Source organism: Schistocerca nitens, chromosome 9 (genome assembly GCF_023898315.1).
Source record: "Schistocerca nitens isolate TAMUIC-IGC-003100 chromosome 9, iqSchNite1.1, whole genome shotgun sequence".
Taxonomy (NCBI): Eukaryota; Metazoa; Arthropoda; class Insecta; order Orthoptera; family Acrididae; genus Schistocerca; species Schistocerca nitens.
In genome coordinates this window covers 346,899,437-346,921,275 of record NC_064622.1, presented here as the reverse complement: position 1 = coordinate 346,921,275, position 21,839 = coordinate 346,899,437, and the positions used below count along the sequence as shown (strand labels likewise).

Below are 21,839 nucleotides of genomic sequence, written 5' to 3'. Positions count from 1 at the left end.
AAATGTTAAAAGAAGAGTATATTTCTTGTAAACTCCATCCATAGGCCCTGGTTGGTCCATTGGTGCCAACCAACCACTGTATTTTCCACTGTCAATGGCCTCCCTGGATGTGGAATGGTGGGGTGTGGTGTCAGCACACCACTCTCGCAGACATTGTCAGCTTTCGTGACCTGAAGCCAATACTAATCAATGAAGTAGCTCCTTAGATGGTATCAAGAGGCTAGAGGCTGAGTGGACCCCTGTTCAAGCCCTACCACCAAGGAAAAATTCCTGGCAGTACTGGGAATCAATCATGGATCCTTCACAGGGTTGTCAGCTTTGCTGACTACTGAGCTACAGGTGCATAGCATTTAGTACAGGTCCTTGTAGTAATGAATGTACCAAATAAACTGAAATTTTATACTTTTTTATTACATTTGGAATCTTTTACACAATTTTGCCAATGCACTTTGGGTCTGATGAACGATGGTAAGTACGTTCTAAGAACAGGCCTACGAAAGATGACATCTCCTTGATGCAGTGCAGGTGAGTTCTGAGTAAAGTATGATCAAACACCTCAAGAAACTTCTTGTGCAGTCATGATTTCACACACTGAATGCACAAACAGGGACACTAATGATTTGTAACAATATTATGAAAAGGAAAGTTGCTGCTCACCATATAGTGGAGATTCTGAGTCGCAGATTGACACAACGAAAAGACTGCCATAAATTAGCTTTTGGCCAGTATGGCCTTCATCAAAAATAGATGACAGACACACACACACTCACACAAATGCAACTCACATACACATGACTGCAGTCCCTGGCAACTGAAGTCACACTGCGAGCAGCAGCAACAGTGCACTATGGGAGTGGCAACTGGGTGGGGGTAAGGAGGAGGCTGGGGTGGGGAAGGGGACGGATAGTGGGGATGGGATGGGGGACAGTGAAGTGTTGCTGGGGAGCAATCAGTGACAAGGTGGAGTGAGGGTAGTGCAGCTGTGAGCAGTCGGTAGGTTAAACAGAGGGCAGTGGAGAGGTGGAGGGGGGGGGGGGGGGATAGCAGAAAAGGAGAGAAGTAGAAAGACTGGGTGCAATGGTGGAATGAGGTCTGTGTAGTGCTGGAATGGGAACAGGGAAGGGGCTGGATGGGTGAGGACAATAACTAATGAAGGTTGAGGCCAGGAGGGTTATGAGAAGGTAGGATATATTGCAGGGAAAGAAACCATGTGTGAAATTCAGAAAAGCTGGTGTTAGTGGGAAGGATCCATATGGCACAGGCTGTGAAGCAGTCACTGAAATCAAGGATGCCATGTTGGGCACTGCATTCAGCTACAGGGTGGTCCACAAGTTTCTTGGCCACAGCTTGTCGATGGCCATTCAGGCGAACAGACAGCTTGTTGGTTGTCAAGCCCACATAGAATGCAGCACAGTGTTTGCAGCCGAACTTGTAAATCACATGGCTCATTTCTCAGGTAGCTCTGCCTTTGATGGGGCAGGTGGTTGTGATGGCTGGAGCAGGTGGTGGTGGGAGGATGTATGGGACAGGTCTTGCATCTAGGTCTATTATAGGGATATGAGCCATGAGGAAAGGGGTTGGGAGCAGGGGTTGTGCAGGGATTTATGAGTATATTGTTTAGGTTCGGTGGACAGTGGAATACCATTGTGGGAGGGGTGGGAAGGATAGTGGGCAAGACATTTCTCATTTAAGGGCATGACGAGAGGTACCGTATTTACTCGAATCTAAGCCACTCTTTTTTTCCGGTTTTTGTAATCCAAAAAACTGCCTGCGGCTTAGAATTGACTGCAAAGTAAGTGGAAGTTCTGAAAAATGTTGGTAGGTGCCGCCACAACTAACTTCTGTGGTCAAATATATTTAGTGCTACACAGGCATGCTTTGCAGGCACAAAGATAAATACTGGTACCAAAACCTCTGCGTGAGTAAATAAATTAAAAAAAAAAAAGGTGGAAGACAAACATTTTTTCTCTGCCCCAAGTTTCGACCACTGCATTTTCATACATTATCCAACGAAGTAAATACAAATTCCGTATTGTTCATCTTTGAATGTAGCAGCATTTCAATGTTTTACGAAAATTCGACTGGTAAGACTGTTTGGGATGTTTGTCAATATGGCCAACTCAATGTTCTGAATTTTTTCCTACCAGTGAGAAGAGATGGTTGCCAATATGAACTTTTATGAATTGTGAATCACATGCAGTATTCTCTTCACCATAGGAATAATACGAATATAAACATTTTGCCATGTATTCTTTCATGTTTGCTGCTATCTCATTTAAATCCTGTCTGCCTAATAACCTACGAAACTAGTGTGAGGCAACAGCAAATGTGGAAGAATATACATATCATGACATGTTTATATTCATATTATTCTTATGCCTAATAGTGATACAATCAGAAATGAAGCACGGCAATTGACTAGATTTTTAAATCTAAGATTACTCTAATTTCTGAGCAGAATGTAATGTACAAAAGAGGCGTCTGCAAAGATTTTCAATCGGAGAAAAATTTTAGCTAAACTCTTGTTCAGAACATCTATCATACACAGTCTATTATTTGGTTCTTGTTGATCATTATCAAAGAAAGCAGCAGTGTAAATAATAACAAATAGCAGTCCCTTTGCATTGTTTTACTAATGAGACAATTCCTCTCTTTTTTTTTTATTGTAAGCGGCGGCAGCGCGCACAAAAGCAAGCCATGCCGTGATCGGCGACAGGTCATAAACAGTCATTACCAGAATGCAACAAACAATGCATGACACAGTACAGTAATGCGTTTTCAGCTTAGAGTGACGTAAACACCTATAACAAAGATAATGGCCCTGATCAGATCAAAGAAAAATAAGCAACCGATTTGAACCAGATGAAGCACGTGAAAAAGGAAGGGTATCCGTATAAATATGGACGGAGCGCCTGACGCATAGCAATGGCTACCTGGTAAAGCTTAACTGCTAAGCTTATGACTCGAACCTAACTACTGTAGCTGTATCGTCATTCATTCGACCTAATTTGTGTCTCATATTACAATAGACCAACTTTGTTTCGATTTGGAGGTGATGCCTAAAACTTTTCTCTCCCCTTGAATTTTGAGTCTCAAATTTCAGGTGCGATTTAGATTCGGGAAAATTATTTTTTTCCTTGATTTCAAGTCTCATTTTTCAGGTGCGACTTAGATTCGAGTGCGGCTTAGATTCAAGTAGATACGGTAGTCAAAACTCTGGCATAAAATGTAATTCAGTTGCTCCAGTCCTGGGTGGTACTGAATTATGAGGGGCATACTCCTCTGTGGCTGGACAGTGAGGCTTTGGAAGGTGGTGGGAGACTGGAAAGATAAGGCATGGGAGATTTGTTTTTGTACAAGGTCGGGAAGATAATTACAGTCTGAGAAGGCTTCAGTGAGACTCTCAGTATATGATGCGTGTTTTTTAAGTAAGTACCATTTTGAAAATAAAAAAATGACGTGCTAAGATATCTCAATAATTTTATTTTTACATGAAAACCTGTACCTTCATCTATACACTGATGCCATTAGTCTGATTCTTCCTTGTTTACGTTGTGTACTGAGTGTTTAAGATGCCTCCGATGCCTAAAAGCGATCAATATTCACCATGAGATCTGTGTAGTTTACGGGGAAAACATTATAAGTGATGGAATGGTAAGAAAGTGGGTGAGAGCATTTAAAGATGGCCGCACAAATCTGCATGATGAGCAACGGAGTAGGCGTCCTTCGGTCGTTAATGAAAATTTGGTGCAGGAAGTGGACAATAAGGTTAGAGAAAAGAAATGCTTTACGATTTGCTCCTTGCAGGATGACATCCTAATGTTTCTCATAGTGTTTGGTATGGCATTGTGACTGAGCACTTGAATTACCGAAAATTGTGCTCAAGTTGGACACCTAAAATGTTGACAGATGTGCACAAAACCAAATGTTTAGACAGTGCATTGACTTTCTTTGAACGGTACCACAACAACGGTGATGATTTCTTAAGCCAAATTGTTGCAGGCAATGAATCATGGGTGGCCTACGTCACACCAGAATAAAGCAACAGTCCATGCAAGTTGAGCAAGGGCATCGTTTTGCTGCAAGACAATGCCCATCCACATGTGGCATATCAGACCAAAGATCTCATCACATCTTTTCGATTGGAAACTCTAGATCATCCTCCATACAGCCCCGATCTTGCGCCCAATGACTACCATCTGTTCCTGCACTTGAAGAAACACCTGGGCAGTCAGCATCTTCAAGATGATGATGAAGTGAAAACAGTGGTCATGCAGTGGTTAACAAGTCAGGCGGCAAACTTCTATGAGGAGGGTATCAAAAACTGGTACAACATTACGACAAGTGCCACAATATTGACAGAAATTATGTAGAAAAGTAGATTAAGGTACAGGCTTTCATGTAAAAATAAAATTATTGAGATATCTTAGCACGTCTTTTTTTAATTTCAAAGAGGTACTTACTTAAAAAACACGCCTCATATTTTGAGAGGGTCTACTTATCACTGCAGATGCAACAACCATAAGAAGACTACTTGGTAGGGAGCAGGTGGCAGCTGTCGAAGTGGAGGTATTGCTGGTGGTTAGTAGCTTTGATATGGACAGAGGTACTGATGTAGTAGCCATCTTTGATGTGGAAGTCAACATCTAGGAAGGTGGCTCATTGGGTTGAGTAGGACCAGGTGAAGCAAATGAGGGAGAAGCTGTTGAGGCTCTGGAGGAATGTGGATAGGGTGCCCTCACCTTCGATCTAGACTACAAAGATGTTGTCAACGATTATGAACCAGATGAGGGTTTTAGGATTCTGGGTGTTTAGGAAAGATTCCACTAGATGGGTCATGAATAGGTTGGCATAGGATGGTGCCATGTGAGTGACCATAGCTGTATCCCAGATTTGTTTGTAGGTAATGCTTTCAAAAGAGAAGTAATTGTGGGTGAGGATTTAGTTGGTTATGGTCACTAGGAAGGAGGATGTTGGTCTGGAATCCATTGGATGTTAGGAAAGGTAGTGTTCAATAGCAGTAAGGCCATGGGCATTAGGGATGTTAACTGGACTACTCAGAGTTTCAAAATACTGAGTGCAGATTAAATGAGAATAGTGGCTTTAGTTTAAGACAAAGTGCTAAGCATGGGCGCAAGGTAAATATGACTTAGCTGTAATTTATAATCACCCCAATACATGAAAGGATTTTGTGATATGAAAACAAAGTTCATGAAAAATTATATGTCAGTACACAATTCCATTTCAAGAATTCAATGTTCATACATACACTAAGATTAACAAATTAAGCCAATTACAGATGTGTGGTTGTTCAGTACAACATCATATTCCTGAGGAGATGTAGAAACATTACACATAACTGATACAAGAGATGAAGAAACAATTATGACAACAGTTAGCATACTTCATCCAAGTGTCCATCACCTAGGTCCTGTTTATGAGAGAGGTTGAAGTAGGAAGCTCTTAAGACTCCTTACTAGCCACACTTAATTTAATTCAGAATGCTCATCAGTAGTACACAAACTCAGAAGATGCTGATAAACAGACCTTGTTTGAGAGGGACGTCTGATGGCAGCAAGTGTAACTGCGACTGTGGCACTAGGCAGAACTCTGCCCAGCCTCCATCTCGTTCCACACCTACACTTGCTTCTGCAGGTGCACCCATTTCCTCATGAAGACAAACTGCACATCGCTCACATTTGCTGAAAAGTCATAAAGTATTGTTCTCTAAATTCAATGCATTGTCTTAATCCAATAATAATGTTAGTGAAGAGATACGAGGATAAATTCTGTCAGGAATTTGATATCTGTTATTCTACTACAATCATCATTAACTTTCTTCAAAAGGTCCCAAAAACTTGTTACTTGTATGTACAATATTAATCAGACCTTTAAGAAGTCATTCTGTGAGGTGACTGATAGAAGTAGTAGAATCAAGAGAAGTTGCAATACAGTGCAATACAGTGTATGACAGTGGGCTGTCTTCACTTGTTTTTGGTCCCCATAAAATGTAACAGTCAGAACTAAGATTAGATATAGTATCTGATCCCACAACATAGTGAACTATATGATACATACATATTTCATAATAAAAGGCTTGTCTTCTCCTGAGTTTGCTATTTCAGTAGCCTATATTGATGAGTAGTGAGATGATATATTTGAATAAAAATGAGAGTTTTTTTGCTTTTTTTAAAATTTCCAAGTTAGGTAGTAATATACAGGTCAGGATACTTCATCTTTCAATTATACATAAGTGTGCAAACATCCTTAACTTATGACTGATGGAAGGAAAACAACAAGAGGCAGAAAGAAAGGAAAATCAGCTGTCCTTAATAGTAACACCAGTTAAACCACAGTTAGAGGCAGCAGCAAAGAGATCCAAGCAGTTGCCAATGAAGTATAAATTAAATGAAGTAAAGCCTTCAGTCAAATATTGGAAGAGAGAAGCAGCAGCCCTGAAAATGCTGATCATGTCCAGTACATTGATTCTTCTGATACGGGCTTTTACACAAGTGGTGACGAAAACATTCAAACGATGAAGAAGGGGACTTCATTGTAGGCCTAATTAAAGTACAAGGGCAAAATAAAACAATACATACTTCTTTGTTTGTGCCCAGTTTCACTTTTAAGATGTAAAACACATCCAGAAAGGTCATTGGGAATTTTAGGTTTGAAGAGAATATCTTCAAAGTAATCACAAATAAAAATTGTTTTTCGTATTAAGGTTAATATGTAATTAAATTTTTGGGAAATAAGCTGTACACAATGTGCGGTTTCAGTATTTTCAACAAACCTAGTGAAATATCTAAACATTCGTTATTATCCTAATTATTCTTTTACTTATATTTGTTTAATGTTTTACATCATTATTTTACATTTTACACTCATTTTTTTGTTTCTTTTTTTAGTATACCACTTCACACAATATGAAAATAATAAGTAACTCATTATTGTGGTACAAAATCATTACAACATTGATAATTTGTAAATAGTGCTTAAAACATAACATTTTTATACCACACATATAAAATGAATCGAATTGCTTCACATAATGGCTCATTTTGAAGCTCCAAATATCCTTGTGACAGCATCAAAATCTAGTACACAAACAGCTCAGAAGGTGAAAAGATATTTGAAAGATGATTCTTTTTCCCAGTGAGGGAGAAAAATTTGTATTATTGTTAGATTCTTGATAGGTATAAGGCTTTCAATGTTGTAAAAACATTGTGACAAGTTCTTCAGATTTAGTTCTGTTGAACAATTATGATGTCAGTCTCCACTTGAGAAACAATATAATCAAGCTGCATTCAGTAATACATAAACAGTTCTCTTTGCCAAGGCTTATTAATGTACTGAAATAAGCCTGATACACACCACGATATTTAAATGATCACCTGCAACAATTTCAAATTCATCTGAATTTTCTTTTCTAATTTGTTCTTCATCATGCATATTATGTGAAGAAATTTCATTCAATTTATGTGCAATAGTGTGATGAACAGCAATTTAAGGTGTGTGGCATTGAATTAACGGCAGACAGTGTAACAGTTATTGCACTGGGTATTTACAGGGCACCTACTGGAAATCTGAATGTATTTCTGAGACAGATAGAATCACTTCTGTCTCACCTATGTAGGAAAACTAAATTAACCACTGTTATGGGTGACTTCAGTGTGGACTTTTTAACAGAAAATAGAAATAAAATGGACTTTGAACACCTGATGTACTGCTACAACTTCATACCAGTGGTGGACACTCCAGCTACAGTAACAGCTGGTTCTAGCACTTTAATAGATAATGTTTTTGTAGATAAGGATATTTATAGTAATTTAACTGTGAAAATATTATAAATGGCCTCTCTGGTCATGAAGGGCAATACCTCACTCTAAACCAAATAAATGTCCAAAGGAATTAAAATGTCATTTGGAAAAACTTTGGGATTATAAACAAACACACCATTGAAAGCTTTAATCAGCAATTACAGCTAGTGGACTGGTCTCCTGTGTATGCTGCAATTGATGTTAACTCAAAATTTAATATATTTGTTAATGAAATTACAAGATTCTGCTATCAGCCAATATCACTACCGATAAGTTTCTCAAAGATTTTAGAGAAACTAATGCATTCCAGGATAGTTAAGCATCTCAGGGATCAAAATATCCTCAGCAAAAGTCAGTTTGGATTTCAGAAAGGTTTGTCAACAGAAGATGCAATATTTGCATTTGCTGGCAAAGTCTTGGAATCTATCAACAAAAACTGGTTGCAATTTTTTGTGTCCTAACAAAAGTGTTTGACTGTGTCAGTCACCAGATACTTTTACAAAAATCTGCATATATCAGTATATGTGGTTCATCAAGGAAATGGCTTGACTTGTGCCTGTCAATCAGGAAACAGAAAGTTGTAGTGGATAGTCAAAATGGAGTCCCATTATCTTCAGAATAAGGTGTCATCACATGCGGAGTGCCCCAAGGCACAGATCAGGGCCTCCTACTTTTTATTATCTTTATAAATGATCTGCATCTCTGTATGGAATATTGTAGATTCACCATTCTTGCTGATGACACTACACTACTTATTGATAATTCTGTAGATAAACTTGAGGAAACAGCAAATAAGGTTTTAAGCAGAAACAGTGAACTGGTTTAGCATTAATGGCCTTTCTTTAAATTACACTAAAACGATCTACAGTCAGTTCCATGAAACATTCAAAGATGAAGAAATAGTAGTAAAAATAGGTCAGCAGGTGATAGTGATGGTGGATACCTCAAAATATCTATGCTTGCATACTGACAGCAAACTGAACTGGTCAAACCACATCCTGGTTCTATGCAAAAGATTGAGTTCAGCAACGTAAGCATTATGCATTGTTTCTTCTTATAGAAGTATGGAAAACATGAAGTCAGCCTGTTATAGTTATTTTCATGCCATTATGGCAAATGGAATTATATTTTGGGGAAATCAGTCACTGGTTAAAAAAAAGTACTGTGTGCACAAAAAAGAGCCATAAGAATCATATGTGGAGTCCATTCTAAAGCCACATGCAGGAATATTTTTAGATTAGATTAGATTCGATCAGTTTTTCATTCCATAGATCCGTGCTGAGGAGATCCTCGTGGATGTGGAACATGTTTTTTTTTTATTTTTATTTTTTTTTTATTTTCATTTTTTTTTAAAGAAACTTGGACTCCTTACATCCACTGCACAATATATATTCTCTTTGATGTGCTTCATAAGAAAAGAAAAATCCATTCTTAAACTGAATAGTGAGTATCATAGTCATGAGATGAGAAGAAAACATGATATCCACAATGAACAGGCAAATCTGAATATGGTAAGGAAAGGAGTCCATTTAACTGGCTGCAAGATCTTTAACACTCTCCCTTCAAGAATTAAGTGTTTGGTACAAGATGAGTCTTGTTTAAAAAAATCTTTAAGGCAGTTCCTATTACAAGGATCATTTTATATGATAGAAGAGTTCCTGAACTACAGTGTTTAGCATTTCTTGTATTGTTAACTGCAAATATATGCCAAAATCTATATTTGTAGTCCTGACTATTCTTTATTGTAAACTCATATTATGCCATCTTTAGTTTCTGTAACACTTATTATTTTGTAATATTTATTTATCTCTCAAAATTGATTTTCTATAGTAGAACCTAAATTACTGTTTACTGTAATATGAAATCATTTTGTTTTTTTTTTAATGTGCTACCATGCATGTCTGACATGTTCCGTATCCTGTGATATTGTCACATCATGGATCACTGGACCAATAAATAAATAAATAATGAAATAAATACAAAATACCGTAAAAAATTTTACATTTCAAGCATGTCTTTACAGATTGTCATTAATGGAATGATGCTGAATCATAATAATGAGTTACTTATTATTTTCAATTAATAAAATACAAGTATGTAAAAAAGGATGTAAAACATAAAATAACAAGTTAAAACATAAAACAAATATAAGTAAATAAGTAATTAGGATAATAATGAATGTTTAGATATTTTCATTAGATATTTTGAAAACTCTCTAAGGCACATTGTGTACAGCTTATTTTCAAAAAGTAACCAGCTTTATTGCACATAGATGTATGAGGCTTGAAAGCTTCTTTAATTTAGGTTGTAACAAAAGTTTTCATTTTTCAAAATTAATTATGGTGGTGGGGTATTTTGTAAAATTTCAAATTATTACAAAAGTCAATTATACAGTTTTCAAGAACGTTGGTTACATATCAACTATTATACACAAACAAGTTTTTATATGTCATTATTTCAAAGATATTTCCTCCAAACATTAGCTGCAAAATTGCCTTTAGGGGAATATTTTACCCTTAAAAGTAAAATTACACATACACAAAAGATATAGGTATTTTGTTATTTTGCCCCTCCACACACTCACCAAATTTCATCAAGATCATTTATTTACACTTGGAAATGTTCTCTTATATGTATGTTCAAGGAATGCGTAAATAACACATATGTTTTTCTCTCTCTTTACTGTACCACATATGTAAATTCAGAAACCTTAAGTATAATGACACAGATCTAGTAAACAATTATATACAGCAGAGCATACTGCATAGATATTCTATAACACTATAACACAGCTAACAATGGAGACAACCTCAATTGTAAAATTTTTTCCACAAGCTCATTATGTCCATAGAACACTATATTTAAATTGTGCATGGTACAAAAAGTGAAATGTTTCTGGGTTCTATTCATTTACTTCATCTCTAAACCTGAGCATGCACATAAAGAGGAAGTTTTACAAATGTGAAATGAATCACAGCAACACTAGTGAAGAAATTGGTAATAATAATAACAATAACAATAATAATAATAATGTCACTTATTCAGTATCAGATAATCAATAAAATCGATAAATAATACAATGTGAGTGTGGTGTCACCGCCAGACACCACACTTGCTAGGTGGTTGCCTTTAAATCGGCCGCGGTCCGTTAGTATACGTCGGACCCACGTGTCGCCACTATCAGAGATTGCAGACCGAGCGCCGCCACACGGCAGGTCTAGAGAGACTTCCTAGCACTCGCCCCAGTTGTACAACCGACTTTGCTAGTGATGGTTCACTGACAAAATATGCTCTCATTTGCCGAGACGATAGTTAGCATAGCCTTCAGCTACGTCATTTGCTACGACCTAGCAAGGCGCCATGTTCAATTACTATTGATATTGTAAATAATGTACAGACAAGAGCTACGTTCAACATTAATGGATTAAAGTTAAGTATTGCACCATCTGCGTCCGTTTTTCTAAGTTCTAATTTCCTTGTCCTGTTCCGAACCTCACGCCAGCCTGTGTGAGCTAAACGCGTGCCTTTCGGCTTCCTCTAAAATCCGTGGGTTGGCTCTCCTGCCAATCCACAACATTTTGGCGATGAGGTAACACTGCATTCTTAACTATACTGCCCTGATTTACTTGTGTAATGGCTTCACCACCATCTCCAGATGTACTGTCCGAATTTTATCACTTACAGAATCAGCAGACGCAGGCCTTACTGGATGCCCTTTAACAGCTCGTCCAGGGTCAACGTGCAATGCAAAACGATGCGGAAGCCGCCGCTCCACCGCTAACGCAGTCACAACACGCAGTTGCACCAACTTTTCAACCTTTTGATGCTGCACTGGAAAGCTGGACGGAGTGGTCATGCCAATTTGGATTCCATCTCGCCGCCTACAGAATTCAAGGTAACGAGCGGCAGCCTTTTCTCCTTTCCTCCGTTGGGGTGACCACGTACTGTGTGATAGTCAAATTATTTCCCTGACGCGACTTCACAACTCTGTCCTACGACGAAATTTTGTCTGCATTAGATGACTATTTCAAAGAATCAGTCAATGTAGTTGCAAAAAGGTATACCTTCTTTCGTACAAAACGTACAGCAGGTCAGACTAATAGGGAGTGGGTTGCAACCTTGCAAGGCCTTAGTAGGGATTGTGATTTTGAGTGTCAATGTGGACTCCCTTATTCAGATACTATGGTACGTGATGCAATTGCACAGAACGTTTCTGATGTTCGTATAAGGCAACAGATTTCGAAACTAGTCAATCCCTCCCTTCACCAAGTGATGGACATGTTGGATCGGCAGGACACACTTGACTTTGCTCAGGAATCATTTGAAACTTCACCAGCCGTGTGTCATGTTAACCAGCCCGCCGTGCGAGCTGCACAAAGCAGTAAACAGCCCTTGCACCCTGCCGCGCAGCTGCCACCAGGCTCTCAGCCACGTGTGCCACACAGGCAAGCAAATGCAGTGCTCAAATCATGCCCGCAGTGTGCTACTAGACATTCGCGTGAGAATTGCCCGTCATGCCAAGCTATTTGCTTTTTCTGTAATAAAAAGGGACATGTTCAAAGTGTTTGCCAGAAAAAGCTCAGATCGGACACTCACAACCATTCCAGGCCCTTTGCTTCACGCCGGAATTGGAATTGAACCAAGAATACTCAGGCTCGTGAATCTTCGCCCATGGAAATTCATGTAGTTAATTCCACTCCGCCCAGTGCCACTCTCTCTAACAGTGACTGTGTTCGTCCCACAAATAGAGTGGGTCAACGTCGCCGGAAATCCCGTGAAGTCGCAAGTGATTTTGTACCAGAGTCAGTTCACGTTGCACGAGACAGTCACTCTTGTCGTCAGCAGGACAAAAACTTTTTGTAGACTTGGACATTAATGGCAAAGTGATACCATTCCAGCTCGATACCGGAGCTGCAGTTTCACTGATCAATCAAGACATGTACAAACAGCTGGGCACACCTCCGTTGCGTGCCGCAAATGTTAAGCTCAGTAGCTATTCCGGTCAGCATATCCCTGTGTTAGGACAGTGCAACCTTCTTGCAACATACAAGGGACAAACAAAACTTGTGTCATTGTACGTCCTTCGTTCTTCTTCTGCAGTGAACTTGTTTGGTTTAGATTTATTTCAGTTGTTTAACTTGTCTACAATCAATCAGGTCCTATCAGTGAACCAGACTGTGCCTTCAGACAGTGTTTCTCGTCTATGTGAAGAATTTGCAGACATTTTTGCACCGGGCCTCGGTTGCGCTACGAACTATAAAGCACATTTGGAACTGAAAGTAAACGCGCAACCGAAATTTTTCAGAGCGCGCAATGTTCCCCACGCATTGCGTGATGAGGTCGCAAAAACATTTCACGATTTGGAATCACAAGGTGTGATTGAACATGTGCAGGCTTCTCTCTGGGCATCACCCTTAGTAATTTTGCCAAAACCTTCTGGAAAATTGAGACTTTGTGTGGACTTCAAGGCAACAGTGAATCCACAACTAGTGATTGCAACTTTTCCATTACCCCGCCCGGAAGATCTTTTTGACAAACTGTGCCCGGGTAAATATTTTTCGAAGTTGGACCTAGCAGATGCGTACTTGCAAATACTGGTGGACGAAGAATCCCAGCGCGTTTTGGTGGTTAACATGCATCTTGGTTTGCATCGATTCAAACGACTGCCATTCGGCTGTGCATCCGCCCCTGCATTGTTTCAGCAATATCTGCAAACTGTTTGTGCATTGGTCCCTACTGCAGCAAACTATCTGGACGATATTGTGATCTCCGGAAAGATGGAAGCAGAATATTTAGCCAATCTCAGAACATTATTTCATGTCTTGCGACAAAATGGTCTTCGCTTGCGGAAGGACAAATGTGTGTTTTTTGCTCGTGACTTACCCTACCTGGGACATGTACTCAATGCCCAAGGCATACATCCCAGTCCCGAGCACCTCCGTGCCATACAAGACTTGCCATCGCCGCAGAATTTGAAGCAGCTACAGAGTGTGCTGGGAAAAATTAATTATTATCATCGCTATGTTCCCCATGCCTCTTCCATTTCAGCTCCGCTTCATCGCTTATGCCGTAAAGGTGTTCCGTTCATCTGGACGACGGAATGCGAACGCGCCTTTCGCCAGTTGAAATCGGCGTTGCTTTCCAATACTTACCTTACGCCATTCGATCCCCAGAAACCCCTTTTGTTGATGGTGGATGCATCGGATTTTGGGATCGGTGCTGTGCTTGCGTACAAAGATGGATCGCATGATCGCCCTACTGCCTTTGCGTCCAAATTGCTCTCGTCTGTGCAAAGAAATTATTCACAGATCGAGAAAGAAGCATTGGCTCTCGTATTTGGTGTTACTAAGTTTCATGATTTCTTGTATGGTCGTCACTTTACCATAATCACATACCACAAACCTTTGACATCGATTTTTCATCCGAACAAGCCTGTACCTCCACGGACAGTGCAGAAATTCATTCGCTGGTCTATTTTCCTCTCGCAGTACTGCTGCGATATCTTGTATCAGTCCACTGCTCAGCACGGAAATGCCGATGCATTGTCCCGTTTGCCTGTTGCTGAGGATAGAGCATTCGATTCCTCCGAACTTGCTTGCATGTTCATTGATGCGGAAACCAATGTCTTGGTCAAATCGTTTCTGATTGATTTTCATCGTGTAGCTACAGCCACAGCTGCCGACCCTGTCCTTACTACCATTCTGCGTTTTGTTGCTACGCAATGGCCCTTGTCAAAGTCACGGATCAGGGATCCGTTGGTTTGCCGAAATTTTGCTCACAAGGAGAGACTTTTTGTTCGACGTGGTGTTTTGTTGTTGCGTTCTGATAATGATCAGTCCAGGGTCGTGGTCCCACGTTCGTTACAGTCCTCTGTCTTACAGCTTCTCCACCAAGGACATTGGGGTATAGTGAGAACGAAACAACTTGCTCGTCAGCACTGTACTTGGTTCGGAATTGATGTTGCGATTACGAATATGTGCTCTTCTTGCATGGCGTGTGCCGAACAACAATCCGCCGCACCACAGAAATTCTTTGCTGGTCCATTCTGGAATGCTCGATGGTTGGTTCTGGTCGATTCATTCAGTAATTTTCCTTTTGTTGTCCGCATGTCTTCCACGACGTCACCTGCCACCATCCAAGTGTTATCTGCTATCTTTTGCCTTGGAAGTCTGCCACAGACTATTGTTTCCGACAATGGTCCACAATTCATGTCCGCAGAATTTCAGTCATTCTGCAAGGCCAATGGTATTCAACATCTGACGTCCGCGCCATTTTCGCCACAGTCAAACGGTGCAGCTGAACGATTGGTCAGGACTTTCAAGTCACAGATGTTGAAGTTGAAAGAGTCGCATTCTTGGGAGGACGCGTTATTGCTCTCAGCCCCGAGATGGTCGCTCGCCGACTGAGTTGCTCCACGGTCATCATCGAACCTTGATGTCTTTGCCACATCTGCCACATCAGGTTCCTGTGCAGCGGCAGACACCTGCTTTTGCTCTAGGCGACGTTGTCTACTATCGTCACTATCGAGGTTCACAGCATTGGCTCGAAGGGCGCATTCTTCGCTGCCTCGGCCGCGCTATGTATCTGGTTTTGGGGGCCTCTGGTGAGGTGTGTCGGCATCTCAATCAGCTGCGCCTCTGTCGTCGCACGGGATCTACCGCTCCCCGTCTGCTTTCAGCGACGGTGCCATCCGGTCAGCGCCTGGGGGACCCATCTACTGGCTCGCCTCAGCCCCAGGTGTTACCAATGCTGCATTCCATTTTGCCCCATGGCAACATTCCGCCGCCGCCGCCTGTTCTCCCGCCAGCGACGCCTGCAGTGGACGTGTCGCTGCAACCGCCGGGCACCTCCCTGGGTCACACGCCGCCGATCGCTTCCCGTGACCAGTTGTCCTCCGACATGGTACTTTTGCCCGCTCCGGACCGTATGTCGTCTTCGCTCATTGGGTGCCCCGGCCCGATAGAAGTCGACCCTTCGGCCCCTCCTGTCTCTCTATGGGCGCATACACCGCATGTGGGCGTGCACCCTGGACTAGGTTTTCAGGCGTTTCCTAGCTCCCCGCGGTCCGAATGGCAGGGTGCAGGTGGCACAGCCTCACCTGTTGTTAGGCTCCCCACCTCGTCGCATACGTCAACATGGGGTCCTCCCCACGGCGGGCAGAAGCCTTATGGCACAACTGTGCGCCGATTTGCAGGGGAGGAATGTGGTGTCACCACCAGACACCACACTTGCTAGGTGGTTGCCTTTAAATCGGCCGCGGTCCTTTAGTATACGTCGGTCCCGCGTGTCAACACTATCAGAGATTGCAGACCGAGCACCGCCACACGGCAGGTCTAGAGAGACTTCCTAGTACTCACCCCAGTTGTACAACCGACTTTGCTAGCGATGGTTCACTGACAAAATACGCTCTCATTTGCCGAGACGATAGTTAGCATAGCCTTCAGCTATGTCATTTGCTATGACCTAGCAAGGCACCATGTTCAGTTACTATTGATGTTGTAAATAATGTACAGACAAGAGCTACGTTCAACATTAATGGATTAAAGTTAAGTATTGCACCATCGGCGTCCGTTTTTCTAAGTTCTAATTTCCTTGTCCTGTTCCAGACCTCACGCCAGCCTGCGTGAGCTAAACGCGTGCCTTTCGGCTTCCTCTAAAATTCGCGGGTTGGCTCTCCTGCCAATCCACAACAGTGAGAACATTACACAGATTATTCTTGTGAACATATCAGGTAAGAATATTGAAATTTAGACTTTACAAAGTTTGAACACTTTCAATGGATGTCAGATGCTGAGTGTCCTAAGAAGATATGGAACAATCTGCTGCAGTATGCCTGAAACTGGGACAGACAAGAATGCCTAAACTAAAACTGCATATGATGATGATGATATTACAAACTACAGTTTGTCAAAATAGAAATGCAAGTGTAATGGTATAGTTTTGATTTCAACAATAAATTTGTGAATATACAAAGGCATGACTAGGCCTACTTTTTATGAATAGATTCGTAGTTATAATACAGATTTGAAGAGTAGAAGGACTATCTTACAGTTGATAGTGATTTCTTGTGAATTACCTATGAATTAACACTGTACCTAGAATACCAGCAAAAAAAGAATATTCCTATTTATTTTCATGAAGACAAAGAAATATTCTGAAAAATAAAATGAATCTTCCGTTAGAATTTGTTTAAGGTATTTTTTTATTTTTTTCTGTTTTATTTTTTATTTTTAAATAATAGATTCATAGTAGGAGGGTTGATTGGCTTCAGCCCAATATGAAGTGCACTTTTTCATATAGTGCTCACCTGAGGCTATTTATGTGGTGTTTTATATTTATTCTAGTGTTACGCTGTTGCAGTTACACTTTAATTTTGCTTTCACAATTTTTGCAAGCAGTATTATGTTCAAAATATGTACACTTATAATCGTAAGCACACCCATTTTTGCAGTGTTATAATTGTGTTTAGGCTTTCTTGCTCTGTACCCCATATTTCTATTGCATAGTTAAAATTTTATGAGAGCAATGGATGATATGCAGTTTTAATTCATACTTATCTTTACAACATTTGCTAACCACATTTATGGAAAATAATAAATAAATAAATAAATAATAAATGATTTATTTGTCCATAATGACTTTTACAGTTGTGGACACTGTGTTTATAAACATATGAACACCAACAAGAGTGTAGAAATAACGATAAATTATAAACAACAACATTAAAAGTCCTTGATGGAGTACAAACATTTAGCAATTAACAATTGCTTTAGTTTTGTCTAAAATATGTTTCCTTTTAACAGTTTTATATTATTTGGCAGTCTGTTATAAAAATATCTCCAGCAGAAAATGTACTATGATCTGCTGCTCCTTCATTACTAAATTTTATGAGGTAATCCTCTCTTTTTTGCAGTATAATTATGGATTTCACTATTGATTATACTATGTTCCATATTTTCTTTTACAAACAGTATAGTCCTGAGAACATACAATTAATACACTGCTAGTATGTTATACATAATGAAGTATTCTCTGCAGGACTGACATTTACAAATATTAGCTATTATCCTAACTGCTCTTTTCTGGGCTATGAAAGACCTATCCATTGGTGCCGCATGCCAAATCTCCCAAAACTCGAAAGCATATTGCAGGTGGTAATGTAGGATTCCAAAATAGATTTACCTTAAGACAGGTGGCACTATTGTGCTAGAAGGGTGTTTTAGCAGGTTGATGTTACAGAAGACTTTTTAACATATACAGCTGATGTGCTCCTTCCATGTAAGATGTTCATCTACTACAATACCCTGGAATTTATGCTTATCAATTGTTTCAATGGATAACTCTGGCTCAGTATCTACGTGTCTTGATTTATGATTTGGTAGAAACTCCATCAAAATCGTCTTGTCCTTATTTAACGCCAATTTGTTTTTGGTCAGATATTCTGTGATGAGGTTCATGTTCTCTGTTTTATTTTTCACTGCTAACTGTTCTGTAGAGCCACAGCTTATGGAGGAGGTATTGTCGGCATACTTTACTAGGTTTGAATTTTGTGGAATTATTATATAACTGGTGAACACAATAAACAAAAAAGGCCCGATAATGCTTCCCTGAGGGACTCCACTGTTATGAATTTAATAAGATGATTTTACTGTTTGTGTATGTAGCCCAATTGTATGATACAGCTTAAGACATTGTCTCCTGTTGGCAAGATAGGATCTTAACAAATTTAATGTCACTTCTCTGACTCCATAAGTTTCTAATTTATATAGGAGAATGGAATGATTTACAGAGTGAAAGGCCATAGATAGGTCTAAAAAGGTGCCAATAACATTGTTTCCGTCATCATGTTTATCCAATAGCACTTGAAAAAATGTGGCTACAGCTATTACTTTAGATCTTCCCTTCCTCAAACTGTGCTGAGAGCATTTTAGTAAATTGTACTTGAAGAAAAATGACTTGAGTTGATCAAGAAGTAGCCTTTCTGACAATGTACTAAGTACTGATGTCAATGAAATAGGCCTATAATTTTGCACATCGGTTGTTATTCCCTTTTCATGCACCATTCTTGTTTCAGTGACTTTTAACATGTCAGGAAATGGCTACTGACTGAAAGAGCTATTTATTAAATGGTGTAGTGGCTTCATTAATTCACTACTCCTTCTCTCAGGAATTTGACTGAGATGTCATTCCAGCCACTGGCTGTATTTGTTTTAAAGTTGGAAACATTTTTCAGGATATACAATTCTGTAACACACCTCAAGAAGAATGAATTGCTGACATTAGTGGGATTTAGCACCTGTGGTGGGTCAATCACATTCTCCCTACTCACCTTGCTAAATTGGTCTATAAATCCCTCATACTTGCTTTGGGCCACTCAGCAGTTTTCCATTGCCTATTATTATGTTGTTGCACACTGCATTGTCACTTGCCCTGATTTCCTTGTTTACTATACTTCATACTGTTTTGCTAACATTGCTGGATTGCCTCATCTGTTCTGCATATATCTGTGCTTTTAATGTCTTAAGTGCTGCCCTGTACATTTTCCACAAGGTTTGTAGTTAGATTGGAAGCATTGCAGTTTGGTGTCTCTAAAAAGAATATATACATCCTTCATATCTTCCTTCAATTTTACCACATTGGCGGTGGGGGGGGGGGGGGAGGGGGGGGGAGTTTAAGAGTCTTGGAATTGTCTATTTTCCTTAGTTTTTTGACCACTGGGCTTGATTAAGACAATGGGTTAATGTTGTATAAAATTTGTCTCACTTTTCATTAATACCTTTTGTTTCATAATAGAGGCCTATCTGATTCCAGTTTATATGTGCCACATTTCCTTTAACGTATGATAGTCTAGCTTTCTTTTACTGGTAAAAGAGATATTATTCTGTCTGTATGAAGCTATAGGACTAATGCACTATGATCTGAAATATGGTTCTCAACGGTTCTAAAGACAAAGTCTTCCTTCCTTATGTTTGTAATAATGGGGCCAATACATGTCTGAGAGTCACATGCTACTCTGCAGCAGAGTGAAAATCTCATTCTGGAAACGTCCCCCAGGCTGTGGCTAAGCCATGTCTCCGCTATATCCTTTCTTTCAGGAGTGCTAGTTCTGCAAGGTTCGCAGGAGAGCTTCTGTAAAGTTTGGAAGGTAGGAGACGAGATACTGGCAGAAGTAAAGCTGTGAGTACCGGGCGTGAGTCGTGCTTCGGTAGCTCAGATGGTAGAGCACTTGCCCGCGAAAGGTAAAGGTCCCGAGTTCGAGTCTCGATCGGGCACACAGTTTTAATCTGCCAGGAAGTTTCATATCAGCGCACACTCCGCTGCAGAGTGAAAATCTCATTCTGAAGACTGAAAATGTTGCCAAGATTTCACCCAGCTATGTTTGGTGCAGTAAGGGAGAAGGTGGAGAGCAGGAGGGGAGGTTGAATGGAAGGCTGATTGATGGCTGAGAGGGAGAGGCAATAAGTACACAGCTGAGGAATGTGGCACCAATGAGGTTGCTCTGATGGGGGAGGGGACAGAGCAGGGGCTAGCAGCGTTTGAGGCCAGCAGGAGGTTTGTAGGATTGAAAAATGTCTTATAAGGACAATTCCAGTTACTTAGCCAGTATTGGTGATGTGTGGGATTGATAGAGGTGGCACAATTTGTGAGACAGCCATTGAAATTGAGCATGTTGTGCTGAACAGAATATTCTGTCACTAGATGGACAACTTTGCTCTTGACCACAATTTGGTAGTAGCCATTCGTGCAGAAGTGCTATATGATATGACTGCTTTCACAGGTGGCACTGCCTTTGACAGGATAGGATATGTCTCTAATAAGACTAAGTAGGATGTACTATGTGTGTGCATAGAACAGGTCTTGCAGCTGGGTCTTCCATAAGGGTATGATCCATGTGAGTAATCTATAATCTGCTTAGGCATTTGTCTTTAGAACAGCAAAGGTTAAATTTCACAGAAAATTTGCATACTAATATAAAATGACAAAAGAATTCGTAGTCTATTTGATCAAAGTATCCAGATACCCTTACAATTTGCAAAAATAACCCCTAGATGTCATGAGAGGTGGACTTGCCAGTACATAAAGAGGAAGAAGACAGTACATTTTCAGTAGAGAAGCAGGAACAGCAGTGACTTTGAAGATGGAGTAGTTATTGGATGTCACCTGAGGAACAGATCCATCAGATACATTAAAACCATACTAAAGCTACCAAATTGACTGTTGGTAGTGTAACTGTGATGTGAAAATATGAAGGAACAACCACTGTGAAACCTAGAGCAGGCAGATCTCATGTAATCGTGGACAAGGGCACTCGAGTATATAAAATATTATGTGAAATCACTGGAGTGAATTACTTGTGAGTTACAAAGTACCACCAGCATTCCAGCTAGCATAATTACTTTGCATAGGGAGTTAAAAAGAATGGGGTACAATGATCAAGCCACACTTCATAAGCCACACATTTCTGTAGCCAATACTAAATGATGCTCCAGGTAGTGTAAAGAGTGATGTCACTGGACAGTGAATAACTGGAACTGAGTGATTTAGAGTGATGAACCTGCGGCAATCTGGCGGAAGGGTTTGTGTTTAGCAAATACCTGGATAATGTTACCTGCCATCACGTGTAGTGCTGAGAGTGAAGTACAGTGGAGCTGGTGTTATGTTATGGAGGTGTTTTTTTCTGGTTAGGATGTGGTTGCCTTATTGAGCTTAAGAAAATGCTAAATGCGAAAGGATATGAACACATTTTACAGCATTGAGTAATAAATACAGTAGAGAAACAATTTAGTGACAATAATTATTTGTATCAGCATGAGAGCTCACCCTGTCCTAAAGCAGCACCTGTAAGGCAATAACATTCCTGAAATGGAATAGTCTGCCCAGAGTTGCACTCTGAACCCAGTGGAGTGCTTTTAAGATGAGTTAGAATGTCAACATCACTCCAGACACCCCCCCCCCCCCTTTAAATACCACTTAAGTTATCTGGTTTTGACTCTTGAAGAAGAATGGGCTACCAATTAT

The 21,839-nt window shown here is 40.2% G+C and overlaps 1 protein-coding gene across 1 annotated transcript in view; it reads right to left on the bottom strand.

Annotated features, from left to right (window-relative positions):
• The window catches only part of LOC126204230 (D-altritol 5-dehydrogenase-like), a 91,493-nt gene that overhangs the window by 41,134 nt on the left and 28,520 nt on the right, over positions 1-21,839 (bottom strand). Inside the window, exon 3 of the mRNA XM_049938626.1 lies at positions 5,548-5,702. Coding sequence (XP_049794583.1) covers positions 5,548-5,702 — 155 coding nt within the window. The remainder of the gene's footprint in view (positions 1-5,547; positions 5,703-21,839) is intronic.